The following is a 22,481-nucleotide window of genomic DNA, read 5'->3' as shown; positions in this document are numbered from 1 at the left end:
TTATAAAACATGCATGAATCTTAATCATCTTAAATATATTGAGCCCAAAACTTTTGTTAATCCATAATCCATTTAAGCTATTGGGCCTACACTATTAAAAAAATAAATATAACATTAATCATCGTTTAAAAAAATTAGCTTATATATGTCATTACTTGTTAGGTCCTACATACGGACCCTTTTATTTCGGCTCGGCTGATATACTTAAATTCTCGGAGACGGCCTTATTTCTAACGACGTGTTTTGTTATGTATCTTAAAACGTTGATAGTCGAGGCCTAGGCTGTTGATATCCCATGTTTTCATACTGCAGGGTGTATTCGGGTTTGGCTAAGGATGTTGCACCCAAAAAAGTTTTAGTTTTGCTATTTAAAAAACGGCTAGCGGAGTAGATTGTTACCCGTTTGCCTTCTGTCCGATTTAAACGCTAAATGAAAAACCAATTAACAATATGTGCATTTTCAGTCACTAAACACTTACCCTGCAATAACATATATGATCAACAAACATTCTGCTCTCTTGTCTCTATCCGCGTACGATTAATATAGAAAATCTTGATACTAGTATTAAGGGACAAATAAACGAAAAGAAATCTCTAAACACAAAAAGAATATTCAGAAAACAAACCCAGTGATGAGTCTTTTGAAACATTCCAACTTTGAAGCAAATTGTATCTAATGTTTGTTTCGAGTTTGGAACACAATGAAGGACCAGTAATCTTTGACAGAAGGTAACAGAGAATTTGTTTGTTTGAAGTTTGAACATTCTGCTGCCTTTTCTAGGCATACCACTGTGCATGCTGCTGAAGGGTCCTTGTTAAACATTCAAATTATTTGGGTTCAGATTCCAACAGAATATTTTAGTTTGAAAAAAAGTATATCAATATCATGTTATGCTTCGGTCAAGGTCCTTGTATAGAAATACCTTTTAGTTAGGCAAAATGTGACATTATATATTGAAGTTATATATATCAATACTTTATATAACGACATTTGTTGTTTTGTTAAAAATAAAATAAAATTGATTTCCGTTAAGTGTCATTTACCGATCCACAAATCCCATTCACGGAACCTGGCATGGAACCTCATAAGTGTCGGCCACGTAGGACACTTCCGTAATATATAGGAACACCCAAAAATTAAAAAACAAAAAAAAAAATCTCACTTATTTCCCAAAACCATCATCAAATACCAAAAACTCTCAAATTCAAAAAAAAATGATTTGTATCATTCTGAAAGTGGGCCAAAGGTTTATATGTCTTTCTTCTAAATCGTATAAATTTGAAGTGATAAAACCTTGTAAAAGCAAAATTTGAAAAACCAGAAAAATATTGGCATGCTGCATGCATATATATATATATATTGAACTCATAAAAACATGTTATAACAGGAAATTATAACTTAAATTTTATAATTTGTTTTTTTTTGTCCTTAATTTTTAGTATATATGTACATGCTTGATACGTAAGTATAGTGGATATGAGCATATAAAAGTTGGTAAACTTTTAGCTCTTGTCCCATGATTAGGTATCTCATTGAATATATGTGATGAATTTTCATGTTTTATTTAGGTAGACATAACATTAATGGTGTTAGGTTGCAGATAGTTAGGTAGTTTGTAAATTTTGCGCATACATGGTGGATCCACTTACTTTCGTCACGTACGGTGGTGAAGGATATTTTTATTTTATTTTATTTTTACTCTCTTGAAATGTCAAACGTTTATTAAAAAAAAAACACCAAGGGAACCTCAATCAAGTAGCAACAGGCCTAGAAGTACATAATGACAAAAAGAGATAACTTAAAAATAATAATAATAATAATAAAAATAAAAATGATAACAAGACGACTTAAAAACGACAACGGAAGCTCACAAAATTGAATTTACACCAAGACTCTCAATTCGAGCTCGCCATTTGACTTGTAACTATTTCATTATACATTTATACACTTCTTTTCTTGAGCTGTTATGCATGAACACATATGCTTGATTCTTGTATAATGATCCTTGTACTTGTTAGTTTGTATATTGATAGGCATCTCATTGATTATATATGACTGATTTCAGGATATTTACTTACACTTCAGTTAGATATAACATTTATTATTTTGTTAGGTAATAACTTAAATATATTGTATATCATTACTTCATCATATATGTCAGAGGTGTACAAAATTGGTTTCTTGTTCAAACTGGTACAGGTTTTAAACCAGCCTGGTTTGGTCAAACTATCGTCAGAACTTGTTTGGGCCAAACCGGTTCGGTTTAGAAACCAATTTGAGAGGCAAATTGTTCAAACTGATCAAACCGATTCAGTTCAGTTTTGAAGCCAATTTGAGGCTAAAAAATGTTTTTTTTTTTTTTTTCAGTTTTGAACTGTTTTTTTTTTTTTTTTTGTACATCTCTAATCTTTGTGGTGTTACGTGTAAATCTATTAGAAGAAAAAAAGAATGAGTTTTAAGAGTCCTACAAGGTTTAAATTGAAAAACATGTAAAATTATATCATGCAAACTATTATACTAGAATATCATCAGCTAGTGAAAAATAAATACAAGATGTTAATTGATCACTATCACTAGACATGCAACTTACATCACTTAGTCACAATACCAAAAAATTAAAAATGGTCACAAAATTAAAAAATGAAAATCATACATCAAAACAACAGCTGATGAACCTCTTAAATCTTGCTATTTTTGTCTCGCGGATGCTATGCAACTTCTTGAGCATCTCATCAACTGAACAGATGAATCCCGCGGGCGAGTTTAAGAAGAATTTAGGAGGAGGGATTGGAGGAGACCACAATCCACTTTGTTTGTAGTCAAAGGTGAATTCTGATATATCCATGAACTTGTTTAGGAGTCCGTCCGACATTGATTTGGATACAATCTGAACAACAAGTGAAGAACTGTGGTTGGTGAATATGTAAGAGGATGATGAGATATCTGTAATTGTTGATAAAGGAGATGAGTATTCAGACATGTCTGCTTATGAATATAGATTTTGAGAGGTTTATGTATCATGTAAATGTAAAAGACCTTTTTGTGTTTGGAGTCTTTATGTAGCCATCAAGCTTGCAACTTATATAGACTCAAGAGTTAATTAGTTTTTGGTTTTTGGTGAAGTAATTTTTGTTTTTTAGTGTCTGGTGAAAGGTAGTTAAAAACTTTGATTTATAATTTATTTAGTGTTAACAAACGAATGTTCTAAAAAAATTAAGAAATAGTTGTAAGCAAACTAGTTATTGAACTAATGAAGGAAATGCAACTTTATTTAAACGGGTTGGAGACCCAAGCGTTGCGGCAACTCGATCTTTATTCGCGAAGGAATCCTAGCATCTTCGTTGGTTACCTAGCGTGAAACCTGAAAGAATCCAGACCCTTTCTTTACAGCTGCTTTAAACTGGCGCGATGCGACGAGGACATGTCGGTATGGGTTTGTCATGGTACCCTTGAAGGACAAATTTGTGGTGACAAAAGTGTAAAGAACAAAACTTTCTAAGTTGAAGGCCTTGTGCAAAAAAAAAAGGGTATATGTGTGAAACTTTGTGAGAAAACATTGAAGAATTAACTTGTGGTGGCAAAAATACAAAGAATAAACTTGTGCCGGAAGCATAAAGAGTTAAACTTTGACTAAAGTAAAAATAACAACTTTTTGTGGGCATATGTACAAAGAATAAAACTTAAATATAAAGGCAAACTTTTGGTGGCCAAATAACAAAAAACTAACTTTGTTATTTGCTTCTTAGCCAACTAGTTGCTTGCCCCTCCACGCATTGCGGCAGGGACGTAATGTGAACTCAGTCAATATCGGGTTGATCAATTTGTTACGTCATCAGTTTGATTTATTACGGTATCGTTTTGGTTCTTACGTTACCGGTATAGTAACTGAAAACGAAATTCAAAAAGTGAAGAGATACAACCAAAAAGATATACGCATGTGAGTGTATGTTTGATAAACAATTAACTCGTGTGTTTCGACGGAGACGTGACCGAAACTCGGTCGATATCGATTCGATTGGTTACGTAGGAAATAATGTCTGTAATTTATCTATATTAAGTTTTTAGCATTTTAAGTATTAAGTGTTTTAAAAACTATTATCAACAAAGTTCATATATTTGATGAATAGTAAATATTGTGAGTGGTTGATGTTTTGGTTTTTAATATGTTAAGTTTTTAGCATTTTAAGTATTAAATGTTTTAAAAACTATTATCAACAAAGTTCATACATTTGATGAATAGTAAATATTGTGAGTGGTTGACATTTTGGTTTTTAATATAATATAATATAATAAAGAACAAATGTGGTGTGCCAAAAGTCCAAAGAAGAAAACTATATTAGTTTGAAAGTCTTGTATTAAAAGTGTAAACGTGCAACACTTTGTGGCAAAACTTTGGAGAATAAACTTGTGGTGGCTAAAGTATAAAAAGCCAAACTTTGGCTAACATACAAATAACGAACTTTTGGTGGCCAGGTACGAAGAATTAAACTTTGACCAAAATATAAAGAAACTTTTAGTGGCCAAAATACAAAGAAATATACTTTGTAAGTTGTTTGTTGATAATAATATACCAGTCCTATGTGTTAACACATAGCACATCTACAATAACAAACCTTCATAAATTGTTGCATTGGCTCCATCTTATATTCCAGACATTCCTAAAAATACATTATTCTTTTAGATGAGATGATAGAGAGGAAACAATGGCGGCTGGTGATTGTAGTGCGTAAACACCAATTGTCGATGCCATAGAAGAGACGATGACTGTGGATATTTTCAGCTGTGGTTGACTGGTTGATGCCTAAAGATGATGCAATAATGCGAGGATAAAGAATAAGGGGGGTATGAGGGACCCACTAGAGTTTTAATATAAACATCATAGTCTTTTATATCATTAAATCGTGAGGGAATCAAATATTAAAGCTAATTATGATGTTGCTCTCAAGTGTCTCTTACATGTTTAGACTTAAACAGAAAAGTTAACATAGTTAGGGCAAAATAAAAACGTATGTTTATTATCTGAAACATAAATAACATCATTGTAAATAAGTTAGTTAAATTACATACTCCAATATGATCAAAACATAAAGGATGAAATGGGAAATGCAATCTTTTAATTCATTAAGACCTTCCGCATCAGGGTCATCCATAGCTTATGTGGAGGAGATTTGTGAGAAGGATGGCAAAGGCAAGTGTTGTGGAGGTCATCCATCCGTGAAGATCCTTTATCAAGGATGGTGAAAAATGATGGTTTGTGGGTCCTCCATATTGGTGATGTGGAAATTATGAGGTTGTTTGTGGAAAAAACGAATATGTTATTGTTGTAGGTAAAAATGTTTGTGGAAAATATGAATGGAAAGTTGATATGGCACGCTAACTAAGCTGTTTGTGGAGAAAATTACTCTAAACTGATGCGGACAGTCCAATATACCAAACGCATTAAGTAAATTGGTATTTCATTTCCAACAAATTCTACGAACCAAGCACACTAAGTAAATTGGAATTCATATTCAAGTTCCATTGAATTCTACAAACGTCACACATCTTAACAATAGAACCGAAGTAAAAAATCGGAAACTATCTCTTGTCTAACAAAGAAATAGGAAAAGCTTAGTAATTTTAGTATACATATAAATTAGAAATCAAAATAAAAAGAGAGTTCTTTTTCTTAATATCATAAACAAGATCTAAGAATCCATTTAATTTATGGAATAAATGGGGGCAGGTTTGAGGATCAACCGGTAGTGTGTGAGGGGATTGCTTTTTCCTTGAACAGTTCTTTCAAAAAAACAAATATATTTGATTCATGAGTCATAAGAAGACAATTCAAGCTTTCAATCCCAACAAATTATACAAACCAAAATATTTAAAGAAAAAAAAATCTCAAAATCATTCAACTCTACAAATCAAACATACCCTAATTTATTTTTTATTTATTCCACAAATTTGATTTTTAAATTCAACACCCCCCACCGCAAACAAAATCAAATCCACGATTAAATAAGCGCGGGAAATTAATTGAAATTAATCCAATACAAGTTACATTTACCTCCATTTATTTACCCAAAATAATAATTAATTAATTAATTTCAGAGCCCTGTAAGGAAACAATCACCCGCGAATAAAGAGTCCAAAGGCGGGAACCAAGCCAGCCCTAATTCAGACGACCCTTACAATCTCCAATCCAATTTCATCCCCAATTCTCTCGTAATCGTAACACCACCTCAATCAGCAAATTTGTGTAGAAAACCCCCAATTTCCGAAACCCTAATTTGAGCTCTGATCGGATGGAGATCTCGCCGAGCTCGGAGACCAAGCCACGTGTTCGCCGGCGGTTAATTCAGTCGACACTGATCCCGCACAAGTCTCCGGACAATTTCGTGTGTGTGGACGATGACGTGGAGCCTGAGGTAGAGCAGGAAGATGATGAAGAGGATAATTGCGGGAGTCAAAGTCAAAAGAAAGGGAGAAAACGAAAGCCGAAAGCCGCGTCTCAATCGCGAGCTTCTCGAAAGGTAATAATTACTATAGTTCTAATGTAATAATAATAATAATTAATTATTATTTGTACAGTAATAATAATAATAATAATTAATTACTTTAGTTATTTGTTGCTGGGCCCCGGGTGGGGACTAGAGCTTAATCAGGGACTATTTGAAATTAATCGGCAATTAGTCGGGATGAGCTTACAACCATGCCATCAGGCCTTTGGTCTGGTGGTTTTTCCTTTACTTTAGGGGTTATCTCTTGGTTCGAATCTTTGGAGCGCCATAAAATTTTGTGTCGGGGCTCGAAATTGGGTATTGGTGATTGGTAGGTCTAATGGATTACAGTGTAGTCAAAACGTCTTAAAAGAAGTTAATTGTACGTTTAGTAGGTTAATATCATTAGTACGGGATTTCATCTCTATAGTGCTGATTCTAGAAGAGTAGAGTGTGGATCAGTTGCTTTGTTTACATATTTAGGGGAAGTGTTTTGAGTGCTGTTGTAGGAGTGTAAACATGGATTAAGTAATAATATCAGATTCTGGTTAAGAAACTAGCTTAAAACGTGGTGGTTGCACTTGTTTTTGACTCGATATTTGATTGCAGGAAGAAACATGAATTAAGCCATGTTAGTTAATAAGAACGATAGTATGCTAATGTTAGATGATGACTGTAAACCATTTGAATCAATGTGCTTTATGTTTTTTTTACTGTTACGAGACTTGAAAGTGATAAATGTTTTTAAATACCAGCCTGCTGTAAATGGAAATGAGAATGGTGGAAAGAATAATGATGAAGAAGGTTCTCCTGCTGCTCTTAGTAAGTAACTGAAGAGCTGAACACATGTCACACCTTCATTTTTTTTAGTTGGGATTTTGGTGATCGTGTAAAATCAACGATGAGTTATATTGTTTTGTGCAGAAGGTGATTTCTTTGTTAAAGTTTCTGAGAGAAGGAAGAGACAGCAAAATGAGCAGCAACCAATCCTTCTTTCACCCGAGAAAGTTGAACCGATTTGCTCACCTTCAGATGCCATTATAAGTATGTTGATGTTCAATTATTCACCAACAGTCACTTTTACTTTCTTTTTTATATATGCCAGTATGTATGCATATTTCATATTAATGATATAATTCTAATGTGAATTCAGCATCTAAACAAGCCATTAATGGTGCCTTAAACGAAAATTGTTCAGATAAAATGCTGGCAAGCCCCCCTAAGCAAATCTCTGATCTACGGTTAGAGGCAAAAATAACTGCAGAGGTTGGTCATTATTCTTTATAGTTTACTCTAGCTGAGGTGGATTACCTTTGTTTTTGTGCTTTGTGATCAATTTAAGTTTTGAAACTGTTTATCTGATTGTTGCTACTTGAGATTGCAATATTCAGTAGCTATGCTATTTAATACACACCTGACTTCTACCTTCGTGTGTCAATAATATCCGGCCTTTGGACCCTTGGCCCGCTTAGAAGTGGATTCGAACCACTGACACAAGGATTTTCAGTCCTTTGATCTTAGCTTAGTGTGCTAGCCACTGCTTCATTTCGTATAGTGATAACGCTTTCTCTTTCTTAGTGCCCCCCCCCCCCCCCCCCCCCGCGCGTATAGTAAGGGGAACTTTGGTTGTGCGGCTTTAATCAATTATCAAGTTTGGGATAAAGTGCTTCTGGTTATCTGTTTAAGCAGGGGTCAAATAACCTGTTCTAGGTAACCAGCTTCATTCTAGATGCTTCAAAACTGATTGATGCTTCAAAACTGATTGTTAAGATTACAGTGTAGTCACATAGTTGGCCCTATTTATTAGTTTATGAGCTGGCAGTTATTTGTTTTCATTTTACAAACCGTATGTTATTTTGATTGCAAGAAGAAAGATGACTTATTATTGTTATTATTATTATTATTTCGTTTGAGAGTTGAAAGCGATAACTTTTTTTTAATACCAGGTTGCTGTTAATGGAAATGAGATGGGGGGAAAGAATAATGTTGAAGAATATTCTCCTGCTGCTGTCAGTAAGTAACTGATGAGATGGACACATGCCACATTGTCTCTATGTTATATTAGTTGGGATTTTGGTATATTGTGTGAAAATCAACAATGAGTTAAATTGCTTTGTGCAGAAGGTGATTTCTTTGTTAAAGTTTCTGAGAGACGAAAGAGAAAGCAAAAGGAGCCGCTGCCAATCCTCCTTTCACCCGAGAAAGTTGAACAAATTTGTTCACCTCCAGATGCCATTTTAAGTATGCTGATTTTCACCAACAGTCACTTTTTATTTCTTTTATATAACCTTGATCACTTAATTGCCAGTTCACCATCCTAGTAAACCCAACTATTACTTTCTTTTTTGTACGCCAGTATGTATGCATATTTCATATTTATGATATTAATTCCATGTGGCCTTGAAGATTCAAAGAGCCATAGGAAGCCTAGAAGACGAGCTAATACTACACCAAAGAAGCAACAGACATGCATTACACCACAGAAGCGACAAATGAATTCAGCATCTAAAAAATCCGTTAACAGGGCTTTAAATGAAGATTGTTCAGACAAAATTTTGGCGACTCCACCTAAGCAAATTCCTAATCTACGGTTAGAGGCAAAAATGACTGCAGAGGTTGGTCATTATTTCTTACTCTAGCAGAAGCGCATTACCTTTGTTTTTGTGCTTTGCGAAGAATTTAAGTTTTGAAACTGTTTATCTGATTATTGCTACTTGAGGTTTCAATAATCAGTTTTCAAGTTTTGGATAAAGTACCTCCGGCTATCTGATTAATCAAGGTCTAATATAATAACATGTTCTTGACTTCTTGATAAACAGCTTCATACTAGCTGCTACAAAACTGATTATTAAAATTACGGTAAAGTCACATAGTTGACTCCATTTATGAGTTGGCAGTTTTTATTTTCATTTTACAAAGCGTATGTATGCGTATGTATCTTTTCTTTTTATTTTTTTTCTGCTAGTTTTTATATTTTAATATCTTAAATAAGGCGGATATGCTAAACACCAAACATCTGGTTATTACAACTTTAAACAAGAGAGATATCTAAACTCAATTTCCACAGGCTGTTTTCTACAGCTGATTGTTTGATTTTGATTATTTAACATCACATAGTCACTAACATTCCCTTAAATGTAGTTTTGTGTCTAGTTTTGCAAATTAACATGTAATATCCGCATATTTAAAATATTTAAAATAATAAATATTAGTAATGGATATAAGAAAATATATACAGTTGAGTTGGATAATTTATTTTTAAACTTCATAAAGTCGTGTCAGTAACATAATGATTTTTGTAAAGTAACATATTTATCTTACAAGTATAAATTCAAAAGCAACAAGTATTAACAAATGTAAGGTATGTATGTGTGCTACTAAAATCCATTTTGCAGCTTAATGTTCCTCTAATATTTAGATACGACATTGTCTTAAGTTTTCGCTATTATCTGCTAGTGTTACGTGTCTTTATTTATTTTTATATCAGTGTAGAAATGCATGTTAATATTCAAAATATGTTTTTGAAAATTACGTTTTAAGTCTTGATTTTTTTTAGTATTCCATTAGTTATCACTTTTTATTTCCACTTATAAGTCACATGTTTCAGTTATCTGTCTTTCGTTTTGGTTATTAGTTACACAATTTAGTCATAGGCTTTAGCTCATCAAAATTTATTTATTTTAGTTATTAGTTATCCACTATGTTATATGAAATTCTGTGTTCAAATGAAATTTTTGATTTCCGTTTATAAGAACTAGTATTATCCGATACAAGTTTTAGGTTACCCATAGTTTCGTTCAATATCATCATGGCAACGAGTCAGCTATTTCAGTTTGGATGGTTTTGATTTCATATGAATTCTGTTTTATATGTCCTAATATTTGTTTCCAAGACTTTGCAACTGTCATGTCTGAATTTATGAAAGTTTAGGTTTGTTTCGTTTCCGTGATATCCGAAAGTACGTGTCACCGTCTTACAATTTCGAGGACGAAATGTTTTTTTTAGGATGGAAGAGTTGTAATACCCGTAAATTTTAGTTTTACAAAATATGATATAATAATAATAATAATGGGAATAAAAATAATAATAATAATAATAATAATAATTTAAAATTGAAACCTAGATGATTTCAAACTCATGACTGAGCATATGTTTATTATTTTATATTCCAATCATCATCTAGATCAACTTGTTTCAAATTCAAATGTGAGCAACAAACAATCAACTTATTTAGGAATTTGATTGTGTTTATAACTTGTTTAATATATATAAACGATAAAGTTCCAATGATATGGATTCATCAAACTTTAAATCTTAATCTCTCTCGGTACAACACCACAACCCCGCCAGTTGCCGTCATCACCTCCGCCACCGTAGCAGTCGCCTTTGGTTGACGCCAACACCGCATTTCCTGCTCTTCCGAGTTTCGCCATCACCACTGCCACTACTTGGTTCGTCAGGAAACGCGACACCTTTGCCGGAAACTTTCTGACGGAAACCACCGCGACCGCTAACGATCGTTTTCGGAGACAACCGTCACAGCCTCGGACGCCTTAGTGGTTTCAAGAATCACCGGAACCTCCGCTCTCTGCTCCTCCGAGATAAGCCGCCGCCACCGAAAACTAAACGTTTCTGCCCTCATCGGAGGTTCTGTGGGTAATCGCGGACGAGTTGGGTTGCCTTGCAAATTTGCTTATCGGTTAAGGTACGGTTTCCTGTTTTTGCTATTTTTAGTATTAATTATAGTCCGTTAGTTTGTTGTACGGTTTCTGTTTACTTTTAGTCATAGTATATTAACTCTATTCTGTTACTTCGTAGTACGGGTTCTGGTTTCTTTCACTCATAGTATTAATTATATTCCGTTACTTCGCAGTACGGATTCTGTTTTTGTTTCCTGTTAGTATTAATTATATTCCGTTACTTTGTAGTACGGATTACGTGTTTCTCTTCTTTTAGTTTTATATTGTTTTCACCGTTCTCATAGTGTACGGATTCTATTTCTTGTTACTTGGTAGTACGGTTTCTGTTTTTGTTACTCTTAGTATTAATTATATTCTGTTACTTGGTAGTACGGTTTCTGGTTTCTTTCTCTAATAGTATTAATTATATTCCGTTACTTCGTAGTGCGGCTTTTGTTCTCGTTTACTAATAGTATTGAATCTATTCCGTTACTTTGTAGTACGGATTTTCGTTACGCATCGGTTATATTTTGAGTTCAGTTATTTTATATAATATATTTTAGTTATACGACTTTAGTTCAGTACTCTGTTACCCTAGCATTTCTGACTTGTTGTTGGGGCGTCAACGACATGGCACTTATCGTGACAGTGCGTAATCAAAGTTCACGGCGTCTCTGAAAGTACTCATGTAGTACCTTGGCCACTTAGAGGCGTATAGATCGATCTTAGCTCCGACTCCTGACTCCTGACTCCTGACATGGCACTTATCGTGACAGTGCGTAATCAAAGTTCACGGCGTCTCTGAAAGTACTCATGTAGTACCTTGGCCACTTAGAGGCGTATAGATCGATCTTAGCTCCGACTCCTGACTCCTGACTCCTGACTTCTGTTTGAGATGGAACAATGTGCGCACGCCACCCACACCGTCTCCTTGGTGCATGGACTAGCTAGCTGTGTACCCCTCTGTTTAGGCTCTGGGTGCTTCCGTATTACACGACCTATTATTTTAACATCATCGTCGTGTATTTTAGTAATTATATTTTGTTTCGCTATATTTCTGGTCCGTTTTGATATGTGTATATGCATTTGATTAAATTTGAGTATATTCAGATTACGTCCCGATCGTGTATCGGATTATGTTTCGCATTTAATTATAGTTCAGTTAAATGTTACACGTTATATGTTACACGTCACACATTATATGTTACAAGTTATATGTTTCTGGCTCTGGGTGTTTTTATTATAGTTCTGATATATTTCCGCATGCGTTTGACCATGTTCTGGCCAAGTGTCGGATCATACATCCGAATTTTATTAAGTATATGTTTCGGTGAAAAGGGTTGGTTTCGAGTTTGAATTGAAGTTCGTATATTTATTCTCTTACGTCTGTCCTTACCTATACTATTGTTCTTTCCGTTACTGGGCAATTTTTGGCTCAGCCGTGTTTTCTTGTTTTGTTTTTCTTATTTTGTTTTCAGGTAATCCGGGATTCGGGGAATTTAGTGATGAGAGATAAAAATGAAGTTCAAGCTTATAAAAGTTAATTCATTTTGTTTAATAATATGACGTAGGTTGCATTAATTTTTGTTGGATTTTGGATTGTGGCGTTGATTTGATATCTGTAATAGTAACACGTTAGCCTGTTCCGGGTAACAAGTGTGTGTAAAATGCTAATAGCATTCTTTTGTCTGCACACAACTTTGGTGAACCTTCTGTTATACATCCAGATTCTATTATCAATTCCTTTTATATTGTTTCTAAAATATTTATTACTATCTATCAGGAAAATTCACGGATATTTGCAGGAAAGCAAATACATCCTTTCTTTTCATTTAGGAAAGCTGGAAAGAAAAACGCTGATAATACTGTCACAGAGGATAAATGGTGCAATTCTGATAGCAAAGAAAGTAATGATTTTAGTCCTATGCACATATTTGAGAGATCACAGGTAACTATCAGTTCTTAAATTTCTGCTTTTTTTTTTACATTATATCTTAGATCTTGAAATCACTTCCGCAGGGTGAAACTTTCTCTGTTGATTGGAAAGATTGGACATTTTCTGAAAACATTCGCACAAGAACCAGTCAAGATCCTAAAGATTCTTGCTCACAGCTGATTAATGGAGTAGCCAATTGCTTGCAGTTTGATAATTTTCTTGATATCCCTCCACCTGGAGTATCAGTGTGTCAAAATATTGAGACGGTAAGCATGTAGCAGTTAATATAAGTTTTTTTATATATTTAATTGAGTTGTTTATTTTTCATGTAAAATGTTTTTATCGCATATTGGGTCAAAATTGAAATTCATATTTTATTTTTACTTTATTTAAAATTTAAGAGAATAAAAATACTTCTTTTTTTTTTCATTAGCCAATAAACTCGTAAAAAGGAGTTTTTTATTTTTTTATTTAATAAAACTATCTATCAAAATAATTAGATAGAATACCTTCGACCTTGTCAACTGATAGTGAAAGAACAAAATCAGGGTACATACCAATGCCTATTACAGGTAGAAAAATGGAGATGGAAACAAATAACTCACGCGGTCCAGAATCAAAAACATAAGAGTTTGGAGTAGTAAATAACTTGTATCCATAGAACATTTGACGTGACATAGATAATAAATAAATAGGAGTTAATATCATTCCAATTGCCATTACAAAAGTGATGGCAATTTTGGGCATTAAAAGATATTTTTGGCTGGTAATTATTCCTAAAAAGACTATCACTTCTGCAACAAAACCACTCATACCCGGTAATGCAAGGATATGACCTTCATATTTGTATATCATTAAATTTGCAGGTTCATGAAGATGCTAAAGCATGTAGTTTCTCAGAAAACTTTGAATCTGTGGTGAACTTGGATTCAGAAAGGTGAACATTTTCTTCTATCTTTAAGAATTACATAATGACAACTGTAGCAAATGGTTTATTTATATTTTGCATTATCAGGGTGACATTGAATTATCCCGACTGTAGCTACCAGTCTGATAATAGTTTATGGACAAACAAGTACCAGCCTAATAAAGCCATTGAGGTCTGTTATCTTAAAACATAATTTTCTCGTACAAATGCACCACATAAGTATTTTTAGTTTATATTTTGTACCCAGTTTTAGTGCAATAATCGCATTTCTGTATGATGTGCAGATATGTGGAAACGCTGAATCTGTGAAGTTTCTTAATGAATGGTTACAATTATGGCATGGAAAAGGTTCAAGAAATAAATGTTCCACTGATGATAATAATTGCATCATGCAAGATTTTGACCTTAATTACTGCCCTAGTGACTGTGATTCCGAGTATTGCAATGAAGACAATAGTCTAAAGAATGTTCTTTTAGTTACAGGCCCAGTTGGCGTATGCATCTTACTTATTTCACTTTATAATACTTTTATATTTTGTATCTTTAAAGAGTTTTTCTTATTTTGTGCAGAGTGGGAAGTCTGCAGCCATTTATGCTTGTGCCAAAGAACAAGGTTTTCAAGTTATTGAAGTAAGTTAATATTTAATTAGCTCTTAAAGACTTGTTTTTTTGTTTTCTAATATAAGTTATTGAAAATAACGTTGTAGGTAAATACATCAGATTGGAGAAATGGTGCACTTGTCAAGCAAAAATTTGGTGAAGCCTTCGAATCACACTGGCTTCAATGGTTGGTCAAAATTGTTATTTGCAAGCTAGTATATTATTATTACTTTTATCATTGGTTAATCACATTGTGTTTTAAAAACGTTGTATTGTTTCAGCTCTGTGCCCGGTTTTGAAAATCCAGATAACAAAAGTCAACTGAAGTCAACTCCAACCAAATCTGCCAATGATGTTATAGAATTGATACCCTTATCAGATGACGAGGATTCAAAAGATGCTGGTGTGCCCACTGTGAAGCTAACTAGTTCACAAAACGGAACTAAAACTCTAATCCTTTTTGAGGATGTGGATGTAACTACATATGAAGACCGTGGTTTTATTGCTACCATACAGCAGCTTGCAGAGACAGCAAAGCGTCCAATGATATTAACTAGCAACAGTAAGAGTTCTATTAAAGTTAACGATACTTAATTAACTATTATAACTATTACACTATCTATTCACTGTTATCTTGATTTTGTTCATAGGTGATGATCCTGATCTACCTAATAATTTAGATAGGATAGAGATTAGCTTCAAAATACCATCATCAGATGAGCTCCTCAGGCTTGCATATATGGTGACTATTGACCTATCTCAAGTTTTAACATTTTTCTAACTTGAAGTTTATTTGTTAATTATATTTTTTTTTAGGTTTGCGCTGCAGAGAAAGCTGAAATTGACCCTTGTTTGGCAAAGCGATTTATCGATTATTGCCATGGTGATATTCGTAAAACCTTAACGCTTCTCCAGTTTTGGTGTCAAGGTCAAAATCAAAGTCAAAGAAAAGGTTAGTCTGTAGTTAGTTTTGTTCATAGGTGGCAATTTTGACCTGTTTACAGTAAGCTGGTCAAAAACCCAAATTTTGACTGGCATTATGTTTGTTGACACCATGTTCTCTTGATTGACCAGATGGTGAAGTGAGAAGTACATATTCTCCACTGCTGTTTGATAATAATGCTGGCCATCGCGTTCTACCTGAAATGATGCCGTTTGGTTACACTTCCAAACTATCTGAAATGATTGACACCGAGATTACAAAGTCCACCCTGATGACCAAAAAAGACCCTATATTCATGGAGACAATCGAGGAAGAAGACGAAAACAATAATACGCAGGATATCAATGCTAAAAAGGACGAAATGCTACGTATACACAACTTTGAACAGGAAGAAACTGGTCTTGCATTCTCAAAAAGAACTCTTCAAAAAAAATGCGAGCCAGTAACTTCTTTTGAATCAGAACCGTGTTGGAACGAAGATGACTTAGACGAAGAAATGCCAGTTGAAACAAGAAATTCTAGAAGAAAATATAATGCAGTAATGTCGTCTGATTCAGAAGACGAGTGTTTTAATGATGACATGCGTCATCCATCTGAAGCACCATGTTATTCCAAGGCTACTGTAGATGTATCGTGTGTTCCAGAATCTACTTGTGTTCCTGAGACAGAAATTGAAGATGGAACAACAATATACTCTACTATGTGTTCTAGTGGGTGTATTGAAGGAGGGACAAAAACTGGGCCCACTAACACTGACCGTGATACCGATAACTATGATTACAGTTGTCAAGAAGATAAAGTGGTTAGAGATTTAACTTTAGATAATGCGGGAGAAATTGGAGACTCTCACATTGAACCAACAGAATCTATTCCAAGGGATTATCAAATGATGGATGAATGCAGCCGAATAGATTTTAGCAAAAAATTAGAACCTATTAACGGGTTTACATCTGTGGGGTCCACAGATACCGTGCAAGAAGCATGGAGAAAACTTAGAAACTGCAGTCAAGAATTGAGTCAATATGTCTCAGTTGAGGAAAACAGCGCTTTGGAAGCTTTGAGGGTTTCTTACAGGATGACTAATTTAATATCAGAAGCTGATTTATTACTGGCCGATTGTCAATCGTTAACATGCGTAAGTATATATATCTATTTTGCATACTATTATTTGATGCATAAATACATTGCTGTCTTTAACTTTAAACTCTTTTTATAGGATAACTTAAAACCATCAATGATTTCATATGACAAATCGCATTCGTACAGCTGGCACGATGATCAACTGCAAATGGCATCAACATTTGCTCAGCATGGATTTTGTGTATTTGCAAAAAGAAGTTTCTCTTTAGTATCAAATGACAAGATGGATTTGGCTTTGGAGATGTTGGCAGCATCAACTAATGCTTCTTCTTTGGGGAAATTTGTTAACCAAAACAATAATATGATAAAAAGTTTAGGAAGTAAAAAGCCGCAAAGTGGGGCCTACTCGAAAAGGTACTATTAGTTTTCGCCTCGTTTATGCCTTTGTGTTTTATTTGTGTAACCAAGTGTGTCGTATGTTTCTGCAGCATTTTAGAGTCACCAATTTGCAACACAATTCGTTCTGTTGTTCCTTTACGGTCACAATTATCATTAAAAGGCTATGTATTTCATGAATACCTTCCGTCACTGGCCCACATTTCAAGATCAGAATCTTCTCGTTTATCGGAAGCCGCTAACGATCCAACCCAAAGACGGTATAATAAACATGCTCGCTTCAACAAAACTCTTTTAGTTTTTAAATTTTCTTTATTATTTTGAGTTTTAATGCATATCTTTTTGCAGAAAGAGGGTTGCTAGAAACTACTTGAGTAATGGTGCATTATCATTATCAAGTGAAGATATCTCATTATTGGATCAATATCAGTGTTACCAGAAACCTTCATCGGATACAAAGCCCGAAAGTTGAGAGCTACAAAAGGTAGAAAGTAAAGTTCTTATCATTGATTAAACTTTACAATTTTAGTTGAAATTTGTAATTTAGATGTATACATTTCTAATTAATTACAGGTCTGTTTTTGTTCATCAATTGTCATAGTGTAATAATCTCACTTTCCTTCCAGTGTAGCTCATAGTTTTAACTGGTTTGGTATTTGTAGAACTAAAATTCATGGTTTAACACATAATAGTTATAATTATTATTAATTTACAGTTTTACATAGTGTTCTTATTGAAACCGTTTGAACTGCGCAACCAAAACGATCAATCAGTTTGGGAGTTGTAAAGCTTGGTTAAAATTTGATGAATTTTTGCAAATTTTATTAAGTAATAATAGTTGATGGTTTTGATTCTAAAAAAAATCAAAAAATAGATTATGATCTGTAGCTTGTATCATATCCAGACAGTAGATATTGGTTAGCTGATCTTAACAACTTGCTTTTTGATTAACTTGTATTTATTTTTCTAATGCCGTAGTCATAGAGGAATTATGATGTTCAAGTAAACTTCAAGGTTTGACATTTTGCTTTCTTTCTGATCTCATACTTGACTTGCATGTACAAAGATATAGTCATGCAACTCTCAACCAATCCTTTAAATCTTAAATACAATTGGTTCTTTTTTTTCTTAAATAAATATTATGTATCTTTCATAATATTTCACTATCAAAAAATATATATTTTTTATATTATCCTATGCATAAGTTTTTGTAATAAAAGTCTCAAAAGCTATAAATATGGTTGATGTTCACTGGCTAAGCCACTAGTTCAATTTTAAGTTTTAAAATTATTTTGAACCAGTTCAACCAGTAGGATAGCCAGCATGATATTCTTATTTCTTAGTTATTATTACTAACTTTTTGTATTTATTTAGTGTGTTAAATATTTGAGTAGTATTTTGTTTTCTAGTAAAACATATATGCATATTTTATGTACCATATGTCCATATGGGCATCTGGTTTTGGTACATAGAGACCATCCAACAACAAAAAAATGATGATTTGGTCAAAATCACAAAGAAAGCCTAATGCTTAACGTTTCTAGAAACTTGCTTGCCGAATGAACTAAATATATTATAATTGAATGACTGGTGGGACGGGTCAAGCGCATTTCTTTAACAAAACTACCTCAAATACCCGAGCAAGTATTCATCAGGTAGGATGTCAACCATCAATACTGATTATGACGCTTTAAGTCTGACTCAACTACAAAAATCATTACGAATGAAACCCACCATTGTGAGAAACCCCATTAAGTCAGGTTTTAAACATGTGACCATAAAGATCCCAAGCCTCAACCATCGCACTCATGACATTAGACCAGAAGGCCAATTGCGAGTCAACCCCATTAAACTATATATTTCCTAATGATTAATAGTTAACACAAACTCCTAAACTCTACAGCTTACATACTTTGTGAGATTCGATCCCGCAAAAACTTTTGCGGGGATAAACATTTGTTGTCACTTTGTCAAGAGACCATCAGCATTGATAAACCAGATAATAGTTTAAAACTTTTAGAAATAATCATATATTACAATTAAAATATATTTCAATTTAATAGAACAATATAAATATATTGCTTTTTAGAAAAATTTCGGTGGAGAGCATTAATTTTGCTAACACCGACATGTTTTAGACAAGTTGATAGACACTTTCGTTTATGTATGAAAGCTAAAAAGTTAAAATTATATGATATAGAAAAAACACAAGTAATTTCTTAAGCTCTTACAAGTATGAATAACTACAAAAACTTAGCTTAACAAGAAATTTACATAATTTAAAATATTTGTTGAGTGACGTATTTAAATAAACAATTTATATTCACCATAAAAAAAATGAAACATCCAAAGTCCCTCCTCACGTGAACCCGTGGGCGTGGGCGAAAAATCCTCATATATACATTATACCATTAATCATTTGTATCTAGTTGACTTTGTCAAGATGGTGATCCTTCGCTTTCAAATAACTTTCGCATGTACCATATTAACTAAAATAGAAATAAAAAAGTACATATATTAACAGAGATTACAAATTTATAGTAAAAAATACTTTAGGTTGGGTTGATCTTCCGATATCTTTCTTTAAACAATTAATTTATGGGATGCGATTCTCATACATCAATCCCATGCTGATCGGACATGCCTATACGACTCGTATAAGCCTATACAAGCCGTATAGGTTACGCATGACTGACATAGGAAAAAAAAAGCTTTTTGCAGCATGTACGACCGTATAGGTGTTTAATGGCTCGTATTGCTCCCTGACACACCATAAAACCTATACGGTCCTATAGGGCTTTACGACCGTATAGAAAACTTTTGCGGAAAAAGTCGGCCTGCCTTTGAACACTGTTAAGCGCTGCCGGAAAACGACTACGAGCCGTATAGTGCTACAAATTACTTAGTTAAATATGTTATGTAAATTTTAATAGACAATTTATTTTATTCTAAAATATCATGTAATTCGACTTTTCAAAATAAAACATAATTCTATACAAATGAAACAAAACATGAAATGGTCAAAAAGGAGAGCGGCTAAAATTGCTAAAAAATATGGTGCAAGTCAGATAATATATTTGAATGATGGCTACATAGAATGTTAAAGTCATAAATCACATAAATATATGGTTATAAAAAATTTGTGTCCAAAAATTGTCTATACGGCCCCGTATAGGCCTATACGACCCGTGTAGGGCTATACGAGGCAAATTGACAAACATCCGACACAAACTGACACGATTCAGGTTCTATACGACCGTATAATGTGGAAGGATCTCTAGTGGTGTGGGAGGATCCTAAGCCTTAGTTTATATAGTTATGCAACTTAACACTAAAGTAATAATATAATCACAATTAACAGAGATTACAAATTTATAGATTTAAATAAAAGTGATTACAAAATCTATTAAACATTCTATACCAATTACCACATAAAGCTAGAACGATCAACTTCATTTATGCATGTTAGCGCGCGCACGTGTATAAGTTAATACATGGAGTTGTTAAAATTCGCTATGAGTAAGTTATTAGTTCTATCATAATAATTAAAAACGTAGATTGATACAAGAAGTGACTGTTATCCTAAAAAGCATCTTTAAGTTAGCATTCATTTGAGGTCACTAAATCGATAGACTCGCTCAAGTATATTTGACATCGTTAACGCATCTACAATGCGTGAGCAGACTGATGACCACCATCTCTTCTCCGTGTTTGAGTTGAGCCGGATGCCTCACAAATGACCACGATCTCTCCTCTCCTTCACATTCTAGCCTTTTCATTTATTCATATGCGGCTACTAATTAATATTTTACCTTCTCTTCTCACCAGTCACCACATATTTGTCGTCCTTCCCTCTCTCTTCCACCTTAGCGTTCGTGTGCGTACAGGTGGTCGGTCTAGCCTTTTTATTTCATCATGTCTTTATCTTGCAATTCAAACATGACCCATTTTTGAATTTAAATTTTAACTCAAGTAACCCACTTTTAAGTAGCGAGTCAATTTGTTATACTAACTATAACTAACTATAAGGGATGAAATTAGAAGGTTGTATGAAGTAAGGGTAGTAATTGAAATTGTAATAATCGATATCTTTGGTCAAAGCAAATGGACTGCTAAACCACTAACTATGCATCGCCCCCACTAACTTCAACACAAACTTCAAACTCAGCCACAACACGATTCAAAATATCTCTTAAATTTTATTATACTAGACGGGTGTCCGCGCGATGCAGCGGGAAACGCGGACCTTGATAATCACGTAACAAATTTACGTATGTTCATTGTTCGATTTGAAACCGTTCAAACCGGTCATTGATTTGATTTCACGATTGATTTTTTTCTTTTATTGGCCAAACGATTTCAATTTTCAACGGGTTTGTTTCGATTTTTGACGACAAAAAAACATTATTAACGGTTTCGGTTTGGCTCATGGTTTAATTTAAAAACCATCAAAACCATACCGCACACACCTCTACGTAAAAAAAATTTTTAACTGAAAAAACTATAACAGTATCATACTCAAATTAAAGACAATAAAACGCTCGTTTTTATAGTGCGATGTTTTTTAAAAAAATATTAACGTGCGAAAAAGTTATAACCTTTTAAAAATCGTGGGAGAAGTTGGGTTAAAAGTAAAATTAGAAAAAGTAGATATGTAAAAGATAGAGGTTAAATTTATAACTATTATTTAAATTTACAAAAAATGATTAAAGTGGAGGGACTAATACTTTAACTATATTGGAGAAATATGAAAGAAACATGATAACTAAGTGTTACAATGAACACTTATCTCTCTTTAAATTTATATCACATGCTTAAAATATTGTAAAACTCTTAAATCTCACTCTCTTAATTTGCCCATAAGTCCCATATTATATATAGTATAGATATGTTTCATTTTGTAATCTTTCAACTTCAAAGCATGATAAACATCATACATATTTTATTTTATTAATAAAAAATAGGTTATGGATTAAAAATGTTGGGTCGAGCTATTCTATAAAGTAGGACAAAAATGAGAAGTATGAAAATGATTTGTAGTTATACAAAAAAACCACTTAAATAAACTAAAAAAATTAATAAAAATACCATAACTCAAAATTTAGTAAAAAAATAAAAAAAGTAAAAACACAAAAATGTTTCCACCATCTCTCTCGTTCTAAAAAATAATAAAAAAATAAAAAAAACAATGTTGAGTGAAAAACATCATTATGTCTTTTTATTTATCATTGTGTTTATCTTCGTCATTGATTGTGTCTTTTTTCCCCTTTACATTGCGTTTTTTTTTCTTAATATTGTGTTATATTACTCAACAATTTGTTATATTTTGTGATATATTGTGTTTTTTATTAGTTATAATTGTGTCTTTTATTCATTTTTGTCATTGTGTCTTTGATCTCGGCATTTTGTCTTTTAGTCATTTTTTTTAACGAGAAT

General features: G+C 33.3%; 1 protein-coding gene across 1 annotated transcript; it reads left to right on the top strand.

The window, feature by feature from the left end:
• Positions 1 to 7,116: 7,116 nt before the first annotated feature.
• Positions 7,117 to 17,530, top strand: LOC143531045 (uncharacterized). Its single transcript, XM_077026435.1, has 20 exons — positions 7,117 to 7,305; positions 7,408 to 7,527; positions 7,637 to 7,749; positions 8,430 to 8,496; positions 8,605 to 8,724; positions 8,890 to 9,098; positions 12,946 to 13,110; positions 13,182 to 13,364; positions 13,965 to 14,035; positions 14,114 to 14,198; positions 14,236 to 14,520; positions 14,597 to 14,656; positions 14,734 to 14,813; positions 14,908 to 15,188; positions 15,277 to 15,368; positions 15,443 to 15,578; positions 15,701 to 16,704; positions 16,786 to 17,063; positions 17,138 to 17,305; positions 17,394 to 17,530. Exons 1-20 carry the CDS (start codon positions 7,137 to 7,139, stop codon positions 17,515 to 17,517), a joined length of 3,810 nt encoding a protein of 1,269 aa, XP_076882550.1. The 5' UTR covers positions 7,117 to 7,136; the 3' UTR covers positions 17,518 to 17,530.
• Positions 17,531 to 22,481: the final 4,951 nt, after the last annotated feature.

This window comes from Bidens hawaiensis, unplaced genomic scaffold (assembly GCF_021521415.1).
Source record: "Bidens hawaiensis isolate Kalapana, Puna unplaced genomic scaffold, B.hawaiensis_p1.1 tig00009070_1, whole genome shotgun sequence".
Lineage (NCBI taxonomy): Eukaryota > Viridiplantae > Streptophyta > Magnoliopsida > Asterales > Asteraceae > Bidens > Bidens hawaiensis.
This window is presented reverse-complemented; position numbering and strand designations above follow the sequence as displayed.